Source organism: Pleurodeles waltl, chromosome 12 (genome assembly GCF_031143425.1).
Source record: "Pleurodeles waltl isolate 20211129_DDA chromosome 12, aPleWal1.hap1.20221129, whole genome shotgun sequence".
In the NCBI taxonomy this organism is placed as follows: Eukaryota; Metazoa; Chordata; class Amphibia; order Caudata; family Salamandridae; genus Pleurodeles; species Pleurodeles waltl.
Genome location: NC_090451.1, coordinates 50,456,207 through 50,473,326, shown reverse-complemented (window position 1 = coordinate 50,473,326; position 17,120 = coordinate 50,456,207). Strand labels below are relative to the sequence as shown.

Genomic DNA, 17,120 nt, shown 5'->3' with positions numbered 1-17,120 from the left:
ACCTATGCTTCTGCATTTGGGAGGTTAGCGAGTGCTCTTCTGTATAAGAGCCTGAAGCTGGGTCGCTTGCAGTTTGTTTCGGCATCGAAACTCTGTCTGCGTGTTTTTTCGGCTCCGAGGTGACTTTTTTCCTTTTCGGGGCCGAAACCTCTCGGCGTCGATCTGTTTCGGTGCCGCTGTCTCGGCGTCGAGCCGTGTCCACACCGGCATCTCGGTGTCGAGGCTTGTCTCCAGCACTTTCTCGGTCCCGAGAAGGCTGCGTGCCGGTGTCTCGACCGGAGTCGGACGATCTCGGCACTGTTTGGGCCTTTTTCGGTGCCGACGGTCGGTCACCGAATTTATGGGTCGAGCCATGGCCTGGTGGCAGTGGCGTCCCCTGGGCCTTGTAAATGTTCCTCTGAGTGGATTTCGACGTCTTACTCACGGTTTGTGTATCGTCGAATCCTTCGGAGTCTGAGTCTTGGATCGAGAAGGTACCTTCCTCTTCCTGTTCCTCGAACTCCCGTTGGGCTGTCGGTGCGGACGCCATCTGAAGTCTTCTGGCTCGACGGTCTCGGGGTGTTTTTCGGGACCGGAACGCACGACAGGCCTCGCAGGTGTCTTCGCTGTGCTCAGGTGACAGGCACAGGTTGCAGACCAAGTGTTGGTCTGTGTAGGGGTATTTATTGTGGCATTTGGGGCAGAAACGGAACGGGGTCCGTTCCATCGGCGTTCTTCAGCACGCGGTCGGGCCGACCAGGCCCCGACGGAGGATCGAAAAACTACCCCGAAGGGCACCGGAGCTCTTCGATCTTCGATGCGGTGTGGAATCTAAGTACGCCGATCCCGAACGCAACAATACCGACGAAAATCTTCCGAAATTAGCTAATTTTCCGTTCCGAAACTCGGAGCGACAGGAACACGTCCGAACCCGATGGCGGAAAAAAAACAATCGAAGATGGAGTCGACGCCCATGCGCAATGGAGACAAAAGGAGGAGTCACTCGGTCCCGTGACTCGAAAGACTTCTTCGAAGAAAAACAACTTGTAACACTCCGGCCCAACACCAGATGGCGAGCTATTGCAGAACATGCGTATCTACAGCGACAGATGCCATCGAACCTATAGTTCTTTGAGGGACCATAATATACCGACATTAAAGTCAATCGTCCAATGTGGTATTTGGTCAACTGTTCAGCAAACAAATTATTTATAACCAGGTGTCATTAGAGAGAACATCTCCAGACTGTGAAGAACTCAGCAGCTCACTTCACAACAGAAGATGGTCCATCCAGTCATGCGCCATACATACACCACCATAAGGACTGCTGCACTAGTCAGAAAACATCTTCATGTCTGAAATAAGTTACTATGCAAAAATATCACTCCAATTTCATATATAAATGATGCAAATCTTCCTTCTGGAGCAACATACATGTAAGGGATCAAGAGTTTCCAATTCCTTTAAATCTTTTATCTACCATGTCGGCACATGTAATGCAGCTGGAACCCGGAGTAAAGGTCTGCAGAAGAAAACTGGTCAAAATTCACAAAGACATTAAATTATTTATTTTTAATGCGCCAAAAGGTCTGTAAAGAGATTAAAAATAGTCTGCGCTAGCTACCATGGAACTTTCTGCATGGGGCAAGATGCTAGATCATGGTTGATTGTATAACACTAACACAACCTTTAGGCTACTACAAAGCAAAGATATGGTGCACGAGAGGGAATTATGCAGTACGAGAGTACTTAACCAACTAAACAACTTTTCGCTACCCTGGACACACTGTACCCCACCATCCCCACAGTCTTGTACTTCATGAGCTAGGGATAAGTATGCGTAGCAAGGCGATACCTTCAGTCCCATCCAGTATTAGGCTCATACAAACACCCACATTTGCAACTTGTGTTTTTGATGCAGCTGTGCTGGTTTATGAGACAGCCTTGATTTTCACCACTCTACAAGTTATTGTAAAGGCTCTACTTGCATTGATATAATGAAGCAGCAAGTCACAGGTTCAACTATGGTATGGGTCAACCTGTTTTTGTATTCTGCCAAGGTTAACAGAATGAGTACCATTCAGTGGCCCAATACTGGTTTCAGGACATTTGAGCTCTGGGGTGGTTAGGGTAATTTGAAAAACTGATTATCAATATTTCGATTTCCAATATACTGCTCTCAGGAGCATGTTTGTTAGCAGCAGTCCTTATCCACAACAGATTTCACACTGAATACAACACTGAGACAATACCAAGTTACAATCTCACCTCAGGAGGGTCCTCCGGCTCAGGGGGAAATGAGTTTCCATTATCATAAATGTCATCAAACTGAACCATTTCTGTAAAAAAAAAAAAATAAAAAAAACAGTAAAGAAAGGCACTGACTAGTCAGTCGGTAGTCAAGCAGCAAATTCACTCCCTCACTCACTTCTCCCTGCCACTGTGTTCTCGTTTAGTATAAAAAAAAAAAAAAAGATTAAAACAAATAAAAAAATTTAAAAACACTTTGTATTCTAAGATGACTGAAAAAAAGGCTGGGACATGTAAACAGTAATTGTCCTTAGCTACTAATGGATGTGAGCTACACAATACATTAACACAGCTGGTTGTGAGGCATCTGTCTCTCCGGCAATATCCAGAATTCTTATAAGCAAATCTCACAACACTGCATGGCCCCTTCAAGTCTATGCTACACTCAGGCTATCCCTCTGGTAATTTATAGAGAACAAAAAAAAAATCCCCAGACGTCAAGAGACTACTGAAAAAGTACCAGAACTCATCACTGCTGACCACACAGCCCTCATTCGAGGGTCTCACCTTCTAGCGGGTCTTTGTTGAGTCCCAGCTGGCTGATGATGTACCGTGGGAGACTGTCTGTTTTGATCCCTTCACCTACTTTGGCCTGACCTTCCGCTGCTTCCAGCAGGTGATAGAACTCTTCTGGGTCAAACTCCTAAAAAGACAAAGAACCGCTTTGTTAGATCAAAAGAAATCTAGTCACTGAAAAAAAAACAATGGTTACAGGGAGGTTATAGTTATGTTCTGAATTTCCTCGCACAAAACCATAGAAATTCAGCAGTTAGAGTTCTTTTAAGTAACTATAACTCACGCCCTTCTTATGCACAATTTTCTCATCAACAATGTTAATGCAAATGTTGCAGTGATATCAAAGATGCCATACAAGATCTCATCCATGACAAAAAATGTGGAGTAATTAGTTGTGCATTGTGAAAGCGCAAGTTATAGTTACCTTAAGGCACAAGTTATAGTTACTTGAAAGAATTCTAACAATAACTGCTGAATTTCTATGGTTTTCTACGAGTAAATTCAGAACCCAACTGTAACGGCCTTGTAACCTTTGTTTTTTTCAGTGAATTTCTATGTTTTTTAACGTAAAGCAATTTAAATTTCTGTACGTTATTCTAACTCCTGCCGCACACGGCCTTTAGCCGTGCGCAGTGGGGTTGGTCGCAAGGCCCTTATAACCACCCAACCCCGCGCCACGCATGGCCTTTGGCTGTGCACAGCACAAGTTGCCCACAGGGCTTGTCTGTCAGTGGATGTGTGAGTGGGCGCGAGAGTGTCTGAGTGGGTGTGTGAGTCTATGAGTGGGTCTGATTGTGTGCATGAGCCTCTTAGTGCATGTATGAGTGAATGAATAAGTGTATGAATGAGTGTGGTGTTTCTTTCAAAATTTTCCATAATCACAAATATTCTGTGAATAATTTGCGGAAATTTGTCAAAATTCAAAAATGTTCACAAATATCACACCCATGACGCAAAATTAAATTAAACCTATAATTTGCCCATAAGACACACCTATATCACATTCCTGGGGTCAGGGTACCTTCACCCTGACCCCTTATGCCACTTTCAATTTAAATGTTCAGCCCAGGGGACTGTGTCCCGTGAAATGAAATGGCAGCCGCAACTTTCTAGTCAGGTTGCAACATTTCTTTCCGCACGCGTACTCGCGAAAATTTGCGACATATTTGCGGCCAGAGATATACAAATTTATTTGCCCTTAAATATCTCCTAAACTACGGATTTACACCAAATAACAAAATGCACAATCTGCGCACCAGCAGCTAGCTTTCTGCCAAAACTGGTGTAATTCCGTCCAATGGTTCGGGCTGTAGACGTGTTGACTGGTCCCATGGAAATTAACAAGAGAAATGCAACGTTTTTTTAGCCCCCTTTTTCTCAGCCCCCGCTTGACAGATCACCCTGAAAATTCCCGTGCGCAATAAGAATCACGGGCCACATTTTTTGGGGAAAATTTTGTGAAACGGTAAACGGTACCAAAGATATTGGCAAGTCAAAAATGCTTTTTCTATGGAAACACAGTCTAAATAGCATTTTGGCGCCATTTGATGAATCTTCACAAAATTTGCCAAGAAAAAGCGGGGGCCCAAAAGGAGTTTTCCCCATTCATTTTTCCAAAGGAATTTTGAACGTAGATAGAGCCAAAAACATTGGACGGAAATTACACCAAATTTGGCAGAAAGGTATCTCTTGGTCCAGACAGAGCACTTTTTGTTATTTGGTGTAAATCTGTTCAGTAGTTTTTGAGAAATTAAAAGAAATCCAAATTTGTATATATAGGGACGATAAGGATTGGTGACCCCCTCCCGATCTTGTGCTGAGATCTGATTGGCTGACAACACTTCAACAAGGAAGTGTTGTCAGCCAAGTCCCACAAACAAAGAATAATAAAAACAAAGGGGGCCACGGTATGGACACCCTCACCCCTTAAGCTCTGTTGCTGTGGAATCGCAACGGGTCACAAATCTGCAGCAAAATTAAAAAAAACAAGCAAAAAAAAAAAAAAAAAAAAAAAATAACCACGGGCATTGTTTATTTCTAACTGGGGGCAGGGCTCCCCCGGCTCCCTCCCCCCGTAGCCCCAGGGACTGCCACCTCCCTAAAGTGATGCATAAACAATGTGCAGAGAACAGCGATGAAAGCATTGCTCCAGCAACCACTGAGATGCTACTTAAAGCTGCTCCTAGGTTGCTGGAGCAATTGGTACGCGGGGAGGCCTTGAGGTTTCCCGCTCGGTCCCAGATAGCCCGTAAAGGGCATATAATAAAATACATTTAAAAAAATCATTAGGGACTGCGGTGGAGGCCTTGAGGGAAATATTTAAGGCTAATACTAAAAGGTGATCTTAACTCTTTTTAAATGACACATACATTTTTCTTTTCAAAGTGTGCAGAAATATCTGTTCCTAAGTATATTATACATCAAAACCTAAAAAACTATCTATCTTTCTCACTCTTTTTCTCTCTCTTTTAATCTCTTTCTCCCACTCACACACCCACTCACTCACGCATCCACTCACAGACTCTAGTGCACCTACTCACAGCCCGTCAGAGCCTCACGCACCCAAACACAGACCCATTCACTCTCCCACACCCACTCACCGACCCACTGACCCCCTCATTCACCCAGTCACAGACAACCGCACACAGCGACACACCCACTAAAACACTGATGTACACACTCACTCACACCCAGACAGACACAGCCACTTTCACCCCCAGATAGACCCTGTCACACCTATTCTCACACCCAGAGAGGCCACGGCCAACTCCCGCTATGCATGCCCAAAGGACCGTGCACAACGTGAGGTAGGGTGGTTAGGGGGTTGGCCGCATGGTCTGGCGGGCAACCTCCACTACACACGTGCATCGGCCATGCACAGTGCAAGGTTGGGTGCTTATAGGGGGCTGGCCTCAGGGCCTGGCCTGTGGCCAACTGCCGCCGTACACAGCCTTCAGCCATGCTGGTGCTGGATGGGTTAATGTATAGTAATGAAAATTACTAAACATTAAAAAAAACATGGAAATTCACTGAAAAAATAAATCAAAGGTTACAGGGACATTATAGTTAGGAAATAGCATTTTTTTAAACCATACAAATTCACTTTAAAAAAAACAAAGGGTACAGGGACGTTATAGTTAGGCTCACATTTTCAACGTACCAAATCATAGAAATTCACCAGTTATAGTTACCTCAAGTAACTATAACTCGTGCCCTAAGGTAACTATAACTTGCGCCCTCGCCATGCACTGCCAATCACCCCACAAATTATGGCATTCATTACATCTTCGATAACAACAATATAATATTTGCAGTAAAGTTTTTGATGAAAAAACTGTGCATGGTGTGGTGTGTGTGTGTGTATATATATATATATATATAAGACCTTTATTCAGAAGGGAAACCACCAGATCCCATGGTTTCATTGTGTCTATTTCAGGATGCAGCTGTCACTTTGAGAAGAACAATTTTAATAAAGGAAAAAGGTTTGTACCCTTCTACACCGCTTAGTACGGGAAGCCAGCTAATTTGTAGTGGCTACAAATTACATTTTGGGAGAGAAGGGACCAGAAACAGTCTAGGATGCTAAGAGAGGAAAATAGGAACAGAGCTTGCTAGATCTGCTCACAAAATGATCTCACAGAGCTTATCTGGGCCAGTAGAAAGGACATGTAGCCCTGCTGAGCAGAAAAAAAATAATAATAATAATAAAAATATATATATATATATAGATAGATGGATAAGGCAGTTAAGGAAATGCAGGAATGAAAAAGGGAAGTTCCTTGACCCATGGGGCGTCAAGCGAAGAGGACCATGTCAAAAGCAAAACACTTGGTGAATTCAGATTTTATGGATCTTATTTTCATATGAGGCAGCACAGGGGCGGGCGCTTTTAACTGGCAGGACAGGATGATATCAATGCTTGGGTAGGAAATTTAAAGGGAAAGCTGCAGAAATGGTGGAGAGACACGAAACAAGGAAGGGCTGCTAGGTTTTTAGAGCCTCAAAATAAAACAGAGGGGGGGAAAATGGGAGAACAAACCGAAACACTGGATGAGCAACAACATCTGTGTTAGAAACGAGGTAACTATAGCAACAATATTAATATAATGATATGTGGAAGAAGGAACTGGCACAGGCAGACATGCCTACCGGAGGTGCCCTGGTCCTGCCTGCCTGTTTTAGGGCCCCGCCCACTTGACTCTATGGCACGTAAACAGGTCAGTTGTTGGCTCACCAGGCACTCCAGCAGACGCGCAGGGCGTGCAATGACGATCAGCACCTTCCTCACAAGCTGCACGATGTAGGTGACTTCTTCGCTCTCCGACCGCTCGCAAGCCTGTAAGACAACAAGAAATTGCAGCTCAAGATGAGATCCAGCCCCTGATGTATGTCAGCTAATGTCCCCTAGAATTCAGAGTTTAGTAAGAAGTGGTTGCCAAATGCTAAGGGCTGCTCTTTCCTGGACATTTGCCACTGATGGATTCTGCACATGAACCATCACAGGGTTTTCAAAAGAAATATGTCTGGTCGACAACTTTGAATTCCTCAGTTGAAGGGTTATGTTGCGTTGTTATGACATTAGTTTCTCCCTCATTTGTTATTCCCTGTTGTGCTGGTGCATTCAGTGCAAACAAAGCTGTGAATCAACAGAGTCGTATGCCTTACAAAGCTTCTTGCAGTTGGGTGCAAAGCTTTGATTGTTGGATTTGTTATAATCTAAAATAAACTTCCTTGATGTTGAATTTGATATGCTTGCAGGTTCCCGCCAAACATTAAGCACAAATGGAGCATGGTAACTAAAACCAAGACAAGGAAATGTATTAGACAACAATAGATTTTACATGAAATTCAATTAAGTCTTTCACATATGCTGAAAGGGTAATCGGAAGCGTTAGCCCAGCAGAAGGCCTTAAGGAACCATCTGTTGTCAAAAACATGTAGTGCAGGGCAATTAAAGTTGTTTGGTGCAAAAGGACACCTTTTCCTTTAATGGACTGATAGCAGCGTGCACACCTACAAGTACAATGTGTTTCTAGAGAGTGCATTAGCTAATTAGGTTGCTGCTCTGATGTCATTTAACACAACAAATCTTCACTTTGATATCACTGAAACATTTAAATAATCAAGAACAAATCAAGGGCTGTTAAGATGAATTACCTGGAACATTTATTACTAATCTGCACCAAATATTTTAGAAGTCTGATCCATGTTAGTTCAGAAGTTCAGTGAAATGTACGATTATAAAGAACATGACAAGATTAAACGCTGCAGACAGTGAATGGTCCGAAAGCCGGGATGCATTATTTCATTTTAACGCAATGATCCTCATGCGACAGCGTTCAAGGTCTGCCATAAGGCTGGTCCAGCGCATCGTATATGCTGGATACCTAGTCACGCCTGCACGCCTCTGTAGCCATTTCTCTTTATTACCTAGTTTAAAAAAAGCAAAGACCTATAAGGCTAACTACCCGACCAACCACTTTTTTGTGATGGATCTCCTTTCGAAGCTTTACTTCTTTTCAGGCTCCACCATAACTATCTCGGTTAAGAGTTCGGATCGATGTACCTTATTGCTACAGTAAAGGACTCCGCGTTTCCCTTATCCATCTAGTTCTTCCATGTGGCCTTAGCAAGGGGATGGTATGCTACACATCACATTAAAATATATAGAAAAATAAAATGGAAGATAATACTAAAGATGTCCTGTTGAAATGAGTCCATGAGGTTCTCCAGGCCATGGTCATCATACATGCTAGTTTCTGAATTGCATGCAGTGCAGAGGCACTTAGAAGCCATAACATGTATGAAACCTCAGCAGGATCCCCTGCTATGATTCCACCCATGCTCGGTAGGAAAGACCAATCACAATGCTCCCTGATGACTTATTAAGCACCTCACCTGCCCTAAAGCAATGTCATCATAACAATTATCCACCACAATGTGCACGAAGAAATTTGGCTCAAGCGCAAACTTAATGAAATTTCACAAAAATATCAAAGAAACCCTTAAAAAAAATTATCTTTAAAGCATAGGAGTTCAGGAACTATTTCTGCAGGTGTGTTGTAATTGGTCTGCAAGTAACAGAAATGACAAAAAAAATCTGGCTATATTGACAACAGAGGGTAAAGCAGCATCCTATATAGTTACGTATTTAATCATTCAATCTTCGTTATTGGAGAAAGAGCAGCGCCTCACTTTATTTACATTTTACTTGACTTACTGTAACAGGCAACCTGAAAAGAATAGTTAAAATGATGAAAGTAAGAACCTTCCCTCCAAATAGTCACCATATTTCACTAATTTTCTTTGCTGCCCTTTAGTTCTAACACAAATATTTCCAGCCAGCGTTCTCTTCCAGATTACGGCATGGCACAGAGAAAGAAATCTGCACACAGTCTCCGACAAAAAGGTAAGGGACACCGGCTTTCCCACAGTGGGAAGTGTACACATGGTGACTCTTAAAGCGCATTCTCAATGTTCCCAACTGCCAAAGCATGTTCGCTTGAACATACAGACAACAAGGTTGAGACTCTAAAACCAAAGTCTGTGATTGTATTAACAGACAGCCAAGGTCCGGCAATGAAGGCCTGGTTAAGACACTTATCAGCACTTACTCAGACTCAACAGCGATCCAGGAGAAACAAATGACTAAATGCACCCGCGCACACACACACAAACAGCCTCCAAGAGATGCAGTTACAATTTGGCCTCCTGGATAGCCAGGTTTCAACCAATGGAATCTTCAAAGCTCAGAACTCACATCTTGGAGCATCTTCTCCAGTTTTTGCTGCAGCTCCACAAAGTAGCAAGAGGTGACGAGGGCTTCCTGTGACTTCTCCAGACAGTCCCGGGCCAGCTCGACGATCTGGTGGTGGATGAACCCGAGCACCCCATCTGCCAGCGGAAGCGTACTGCTAGGCGAGAAGGTGGTGATAATCTCCTGGAGGCGCTCTTCCATCTGCGCCGTGGCCTGAGAGAAAGAAGAAAAAATGAATAATCCCCAGGCATTCTTGGGAGGAAATGGGAGCAAGCCGTGCAAGGGAAGTACCAGAACTAATTATGCAACTGACAAGTGTTACTTGCAACATGTTAGCAAAAAACAGGACTATCCGCTCTAACTCCAAGTGTTCCGAATGAGCCTTTAGATAAAGCACGGGAAGCACTGGTCGGGTCACTCTTCTGCCGACGTTTGGTGGAGAATCAATTCAATCTTGTCTTGGGATGAGCCACAAGAAGGGTCCTTGTCACACACGCCATTTTCCCTAAATGTCTGCCCAGCCACTACTGCCAGCAGGTCATAACAAACTCTTAGAAAAGTTTTACACTAGGGAACAGGCAAGTGAGCTCTAACTGGCCAGATTGAGTGGCAACAGACTAAAATGTCTATATTTAGGAAGATAGCAGCTAACACAACATTGATAAAGGCCATTAGGATGAACAGTGCAACCACCAAAGCGAAGCAATTTTGTTGATCCCTTTTCTCTAAATGTTGAACTTTTGCTGCAAACAGTAGTAATTTGGCCGGCCATTAAGACTTGAGTCGCTCATTTCAATTTTTTTTCCAAACAAAACAATTCACAAAAATTAACTACTACTCAAATAAAGCAACTTTTTTTCATGGTTGGAACTTCCCCTTAGTGGCAATTTCTTGTCACTGGAAGTCATGGGTCTCTCTTCTTTGCTGCCTTTGGCTACGGTCATTACTCCCCAAGCTGCTCCTAAGGGAACAGGAAGGTGCTGAACTAAGAAAGTTAATACAACTCCACAACCTACCTTGGGGAACCGCTCTTTGTACACATGGTTCATCATCACAATCTCATTATCGACAGTCCCCGATGTACGCCCTGGGCTGCAAGAAAACAACAAAGACCATTTTGTGTCACATAATTAAAGTGGTTGATCTTCAGAGTTCAGGGGACGAACAAGCTACACAATAACAGATGCCACGACATGTATTCTCTCGGAGCCCAAACGATGCTCCAACATTCCAGAGGGCTCTAAATGGGTTGGTACATACAATCTGATGTGCTGAAATGGAGACAAGAAGTACCACCCAATCACAAGATGCTGGAATAATACACAGCATGTGAATCAAGAACAGAAAACCAAGACATGACAGTACCATCTAGCTTGACCTAGAGGCTTTTGTAGGAAAGGAATGGCCTTGTACAGAAGCTTTTTGGTGTTAATGCCAATCTGAAAGGGTTTAAGAGGGCAGCATATTAGTGCATGTTGTATTCATGGAGCATCTATTACGCACATTTTTACGTTTCTTAGGAAATTTCGAAACTCTTTAAGCAATTGCCAACTGTGTTGTCCCTTAAATAATAAATGAGGCATTTCCGCAGCTCCACTCAGAAAATGAACTGTCATGTCAATAAGCCCTTCAATAAGTATTATTCCTGCCTGGGCAATGTGAAGGATATGCAAGTGGGTTGGAGTGATATGGTGGGGCAGGAGGCTGGAGGAAGAAAGCTTCAGGATTTTAAAAAAAATGGTAGAAAGGTCACTGGTTACGCAAGGGGTGGCGCAGGGGGTCTGCTTAAATAGGTTTGTAAATATCATTTCACAGCAGGGGACAGGCAAACATTTTTCCTGGGTGGTAACAAACATCTTCTCTAGGTAGGAGTGGTGGGAAATAGTTTCCATATAGTAGCATGAGGATGGGGAAATAAGCCCACTTGAAAAAGGTAGGGGAAAATAAACTGTGTCTAGGACAGGGTTGAAAATGTAAGTCATCTTAACAAGGCGAGGAGTAGAAACAGTTTATTCAGGGCAGAGCACGTTTTTGGACCAAAGTCAACTTCAAGGTGAGGTATTTATGTTAACATCAATGCATCAAGAAGACCAAAGGAAGATAAATTATCTTTCAAGAGCGAAAAGAAAACAGAAGTGCCTTTAGGGAGATTGGGAACGTACTAATTGTCAAGAGAGAACTTCAGATACAGGTGGAGATGGAATATGGGGGCTGGGGTGTAATCCTCTCTTGAAATCACAGCAACAGCACAGTAAAACTGCATTTAACCGTGCAAAGAGGTGCATTTTAATGCACTTTACCTAGAATGATAAAGTGACTTGGGTCTAAAACACCCAATTTTCCTTAGGCTCATTATTGATAATGCGGCACAGTTATCAGTTTAATCCCCCTCTACCAAGTGCTTTTGCTGAAGATGCTGAAGACGCCCTGGCGCCAGCAGATACCTGAGGCTTCTGGACCGAGGTCGCATGCACGGAGATCGCCGCCCCTCTTCATCCGTGATGCTCTCTGTGCTGCGAAAGTGCTTGGAGAGGAAGTGCAGCTCGTCCGGCGTTGGCTGATACGGCAACTGGTGCAACCGCTCCTGGGAGGATGACGAAGACTGCGGAGAAGCAGAAGAGATCCGCACAGTTCAGAGGAGGAGCGTTCTAAAACCAAAGCCTGAGAGCACGGCTATAGAAACCTTAGCGTGCTAGCTGAAAACCGTGGCAGATAAAGTGAGATTCAGGCTTGCCAACATTTTCTAGAGTCTGGTGCCCAACAAGGACCTGCAGGCTTGGTCATCTACTTGAACATCATAACCCTAGATGCAAAGGAGCGAACGGACATTAAGCAGTACAACCCTCTTACTCCATGGCCGAGATGAAGCAAGAGGGTCAGCAGATTAGAGAGGCTATCTGTAACATACAGGACTTAAGCTACTGAGCTCTCAAAAGGACTGCTTTTCAGAAGAGAAGACGATCAACGTCTAGCAAAGCCATGCTTTTGTCTCTCCACAGCCTGTACGATTTCGAGAGCATTGGTCAAAGGATGGTCATGCTTGACATTGAATGACCTGTGCTCACCCAGCTGTATGCCCTTATGACATGTAAATCTCCTGTCCAGGATATAGCATTCTAGTATACGGCAGCATTAGTTTGGAACCATGGCTACAGTGGAAATAGTCTCTTACCGAGAGTGTGGAGCTAGGCGTGTTGGTTCCATAGCCGGACGAGGGCAGGGAAGCAAGCGACCACCTCCGGCCATCAGCCCTGTAAAGAGAAGCCAGAAAGACATCAATGAAAGGCAAAACATGAACTGTAATTACCAAAAACACCACTTTCTATGACTTATCTATTAAGTATGCAACACGGAAATTTGAATTTAATAAGTAACCTAAGACTGCAGAAAAGTAAAAAGGGTACATAAATATACCGCTTGTATATTCCTGTGTTTCGTGATATTAGAAAAACTCCATTTTGGGTGACGTGCAGTAAACATTAGCATACAGAAGCACACCAGGAGAAATAGTTATCTCGCAAATTAAATGTGTACAACCCAAAACAAACAGCAAAGCCGGCATGGTGTGCTATTTTCTTTTTTTAATTCAAATCATTTTAAAGCACTGAAAAGAACTGGTATCATAAGATAGGGAGTGTTCTTTAATTTTTACTTCCAACGTGTACTTCTCCCTCTGACTACTCATTTGAAATATCATTAACGATCAATATATGGAAAAACAACAAAGGACTTGGATGTAAGGGAAAATAGGTGTCTACCTTAACTAAAATCCCAGCTCAGAATAATGAAATAAAATGAATTCTTTGAAGTCCAAACACAGAGTTTAACCAAGCATGGATGGACTGTACAAAAGTAAAGAGGCTTGAAACCCATGGGCGAACAGAGAAAGCTATACATTTCGGAAATGTAGACAAAAGTCAGCATTCAGCAAAAAGTAATTTGCACAGATCGCTCATGGATTTTCCAAAGAAACTAACTGGTGAAAATAAAAACCATTAAAATTAAGGAGGAAATATTAGAAATGGGAGACAATGTTTTCATCTGTGACTTTTTGCCAGCCACTTCCCAGGGCAAGTGAGTTGAAATCTGGCCTACTTTGGGCATAGTTTTGCCATATCGCTGCAGGCAGACGCTAAACCCCTATTCTGCTACCACCATGGGGCGGAAATATTGTGTAGTATATTGCCTGGTCCCTCCTACATCTCCGCACCAGATAGTCATTCGGCCTCCCTCATTCTTCTGACTCCTAAAGGAAGGTGAAAGGGGCCAGATTTAACCCCTCTCAGCCACCCCATATGGCAAAAGGAGGCCTGCAGGAATCATATTTCCTCTCACTTGCTGTGGGGGGATGGATGCAGTGTTCAGACTCAAGGCCCCCCGGAGGGGAAAAAGACTGGGTTCCAATGGTGGATGATGGTGTAAGCCCGATGCCAGGATGGACCGTTCCATGCCCATTCTTATTATATTTTTAAAAAATCTATTTTTAAGTGTGTTTTATAGCACCCTGGTGAGGGTGGTATGGTGGATAACCCCACTCCCAACACAATGTGCTCCCTCAGGGGGTAGAAGGAACGTATGGGTACTAGTTGGGGGATACTAAAGAACACAAGGACGGTCTAGCTTCTTTGCAATTCTTTCTTATAAAAACAAAAATAATCACCCCTGGTGTCTATGTGCCCTGAGATCACCCTCATTGGCACCCAGGAGGGCAGGTTGGAGAAGGGTGAAGCACAGACTGTTGGGCTTTCAGGTTTGGGAGTATGGCCCAATGCAAGCATGGGCTAGCCCCCACCTAGTTAGATTTTTTTTTTAAACCCAGGTTTCGGGTGGACTTGCTGCACCCGAAGGTGCTGACGGGTTAAATGCCATAATCGCCCTTTCCTGGGGGTCAAAAGGCCCGTCATGGCCACAGAGTGCGGGCGAAGGACGATGAGGAGGAGCTTTTGGTCATACAAGGCGGGTCGCCCTCCTGCTGTGATCCGAGCGAGGAGCTATTAGGAAGAGCGACCACGAAACGGGAACATTCTCCAATTTCCAGCGGGACCTCTCCTGTGGTAATTGGCGCTTAGGGGGGCTGCGGTACGCTAAGGAGCACCAGTAACAGAACGGCTCCAGGTACTTTCACATCAGTGCGCATGGCGTGCTGCAGGCAAAAGACGTCACAAAAAATGCATCTCTGGCTGAGAGAGAGGCTCTTGTCTGCCAGCTCGAGTTTTTACCAAACAAAAAAATGAATCTGGATCGAGCCATTAGTGGGAGGATGAATATACATGTACTCTGCACTGGCAAGATAATGCAGTGGGCGTGAAAGAGTTGTCGTCTGCACTGGACATTTTAATGCCAGATGGTGCAAGTGACTGCCATGTGGTGGTTCACTTAGGTTTTAAATGGCATTTTGGGCATTTACGAGAGTCCGATCGTGAGAAGTCATGCCGTGCTCTGGTGACCAGTCGCCCAAGTCTTCGATTGCGAGGTTTTGCAGATTAAGGAGACCAAGTTAATCTGGTCACACATTATTGATAGAAAACAAGGCAGAGGCAGCAGAATTTGAGAAAGAACATCGGTCAGCAGCGTGGGCTTCCAGGTACACCTATAGAAACGTTTAAAGTTGCGCCAGCTTCTGTCTCTTATCGAGTGACGCCAGTAATCACCAAAGCCAACAAATGCGAGCCTTAGGATGCCGGAGGTAAGTTACTCAAACATTATCTCCATCTTTTATTTATTGTCCGTCATCGAATCATTGGGTGGGAAGAGACACACCCTGGGTATTAATCTGCAACAACATAACTAGGGGCTCATGGTAGCACACCCAGTTTCCAAACCTGAACAAACTGTGTGATCCTGTAGAAAACCACTTCATGTCTCTGTGCCTCACTCTTCGATGAAGCCTGAGAACTCAAAGACCTCAGTATGTTTCCAGTCCTGTACAGAACGCTGACGTTTACTCGGTGCTATAGGGAGTCACAACACCTAAATATACAGTTCAGCCAATGCAGGAAGCGCACTTCCCGAGAAGTTATTCTCAGGCCCCGAAGTCTCAGCTCTTCCCGGAGACAGGAAAGGTTTTATGACCGGACACATCTGCTTTGCACATTATGGCAGACAAGTTGCACATTAAAATAGTATATGCTTTCAAAAGCAATTTGCATGAGACTCACGCATGTAACAAGCATGCAAGCATAAAAACAAAATCAATTTCCTTTTTTTTTTTTTTTAAATTAAGAAAGAAAAGTCTCACAGAAAACGAGATGCTTTCTACCCCTAGAGAACAGTCAGGTCAAGCCAGGGTTGAGAAAGTTAGAAGAGTGACAAAACGCCGCTAATAAGAATCTGCTGTGCATTTTCTAGTTCAGAGTAAACAAAATATGTAGAACAATGAAAAATACTGTAACCAGAGGGTCAGAAAAAATGAAATCCTGATGTGTAGATTAATTTTTTTTTTTCGTGCCACTGCATTTTATCATGGATATGCTTCATAGGATTAGTTCACAGTTTATTTCCAAATGTACATCACACAAGTATTTTTGTTGAGAAGTTTACGACAGATTGTTTAAATCGAAAAACAACGATACTGAGCAGATGATTTAAAATACCTATTCACTTGTTTCATAAGTGCAGGGCCGAAAGAGCCAGATAGATAATGTGGGCCCTATAATGCAGTGATGCACACAATGGCGTCATAACCCAGTGTACTACAGCACATATGTTCTCTTTAGACATGTTACTTCAAGATAATATTAGGCATTACATTGATAAAAATGTATATTTCACTGGATGAGGACACGTCTAAACTATGTGAAATAATTCTGGGGTAGAAGTATTGTTGTGTAATTACAACCTGAAAATTGTTAACAACAATATAATAAATATGGCATAGTATATTACAATTATACACCCAGAAATAGCTAAATTAGATTTCAAACATATGTTCCCTTTCAGACTCGGGTTAAAAAAAAGTGAGAAATCCAGAGTTTGAATAACTACTCCGAAAAATAAATACATGTAATTGTAACAAGCAATAGGATCATACTTTATAGTGGCTGTTTAAATTGCTAAAAAAAAAAAAATCACTTATTTTTCGTAAACAAATTGAATTTTGATGATATAATTTCCCGTTAAACTTTTTCATAAATTTTATCACTTTATGTATTTATACTTGATTTTTGTAGCTCGCAACCAATTCATGTTCTCTGTGCCGAGTTTAATGGTTTTTGCTATTAAATAACGCATCTATCCTATGCATTAACAATACATTGCATCAAGTATGATCACCAACAGCATTCTAAAGTCGGTTTCTTTTTCTGTTTCATTCAAAGGTGCGGAACGGTCTCCTTTGATTTTCGATATTTCTATTAAACAACTCACGATTGTACCGTAGTTAAGACATCAATAAATGACAGAGCCAACACATTTAGAAATCAGCACAAGGCAACCCTAAACAATAAACATTGAAATGAGTTCAGCTCTGGGTGGTGTCTAAGAACTGAATGTTGTAGTTTATTTTCTGGTTCATATGCAAGGAGACAGAGCCCTAAATGAGAAAGAAACATTGAAC

General features: G+C 43.1%; 1 protein-coding gene across 3 annotated transcripts in view; it reads right to left on the bottom strand.

Annotated features, from left to right (window-relative positions):
- MAST3 (microtubule associated serine/threonine kinase 3) overlaps positions 1-17,120 on the bottom strand; it is a 194,460-nt gene that overhangs the window by 74,796 nt on the left and 102,544 nt on the right. For all 3 annotated transcript variants that reach the window (XM_069217416.1, XM_069217413.1, XM_069217414.1), the window contains 7 exons: positions 12,738-12,816; positions 12,010-12,167; positions 10,582-10,657; positions 9,569-9,778; positions 7,043-7,144; positions 2,797-2,932; positions 2,248-2,318 (listed from right to left, as the gene is read on the bottom strand). In XM_069217416.1, the coding sequence (XP_069073517.1) occupies positions 2,248-2,318; positions 2,797-2,932; positions 7,043-7,144; positions 9,569-9,778; positions 10,582-10,657; positions 12,010-12,167; positions 12,738-12,816 (832 nt within the window). The remainder of the gene's footprint in view (positions 1-2,247; positions 2,319-2,796; positions 2,933-7,042; positions 7,145-9,568; positions 9,779-10,581; positions 10,658-12,009; positions 12,168-12,737; positions 12,817-17,120) is intronic.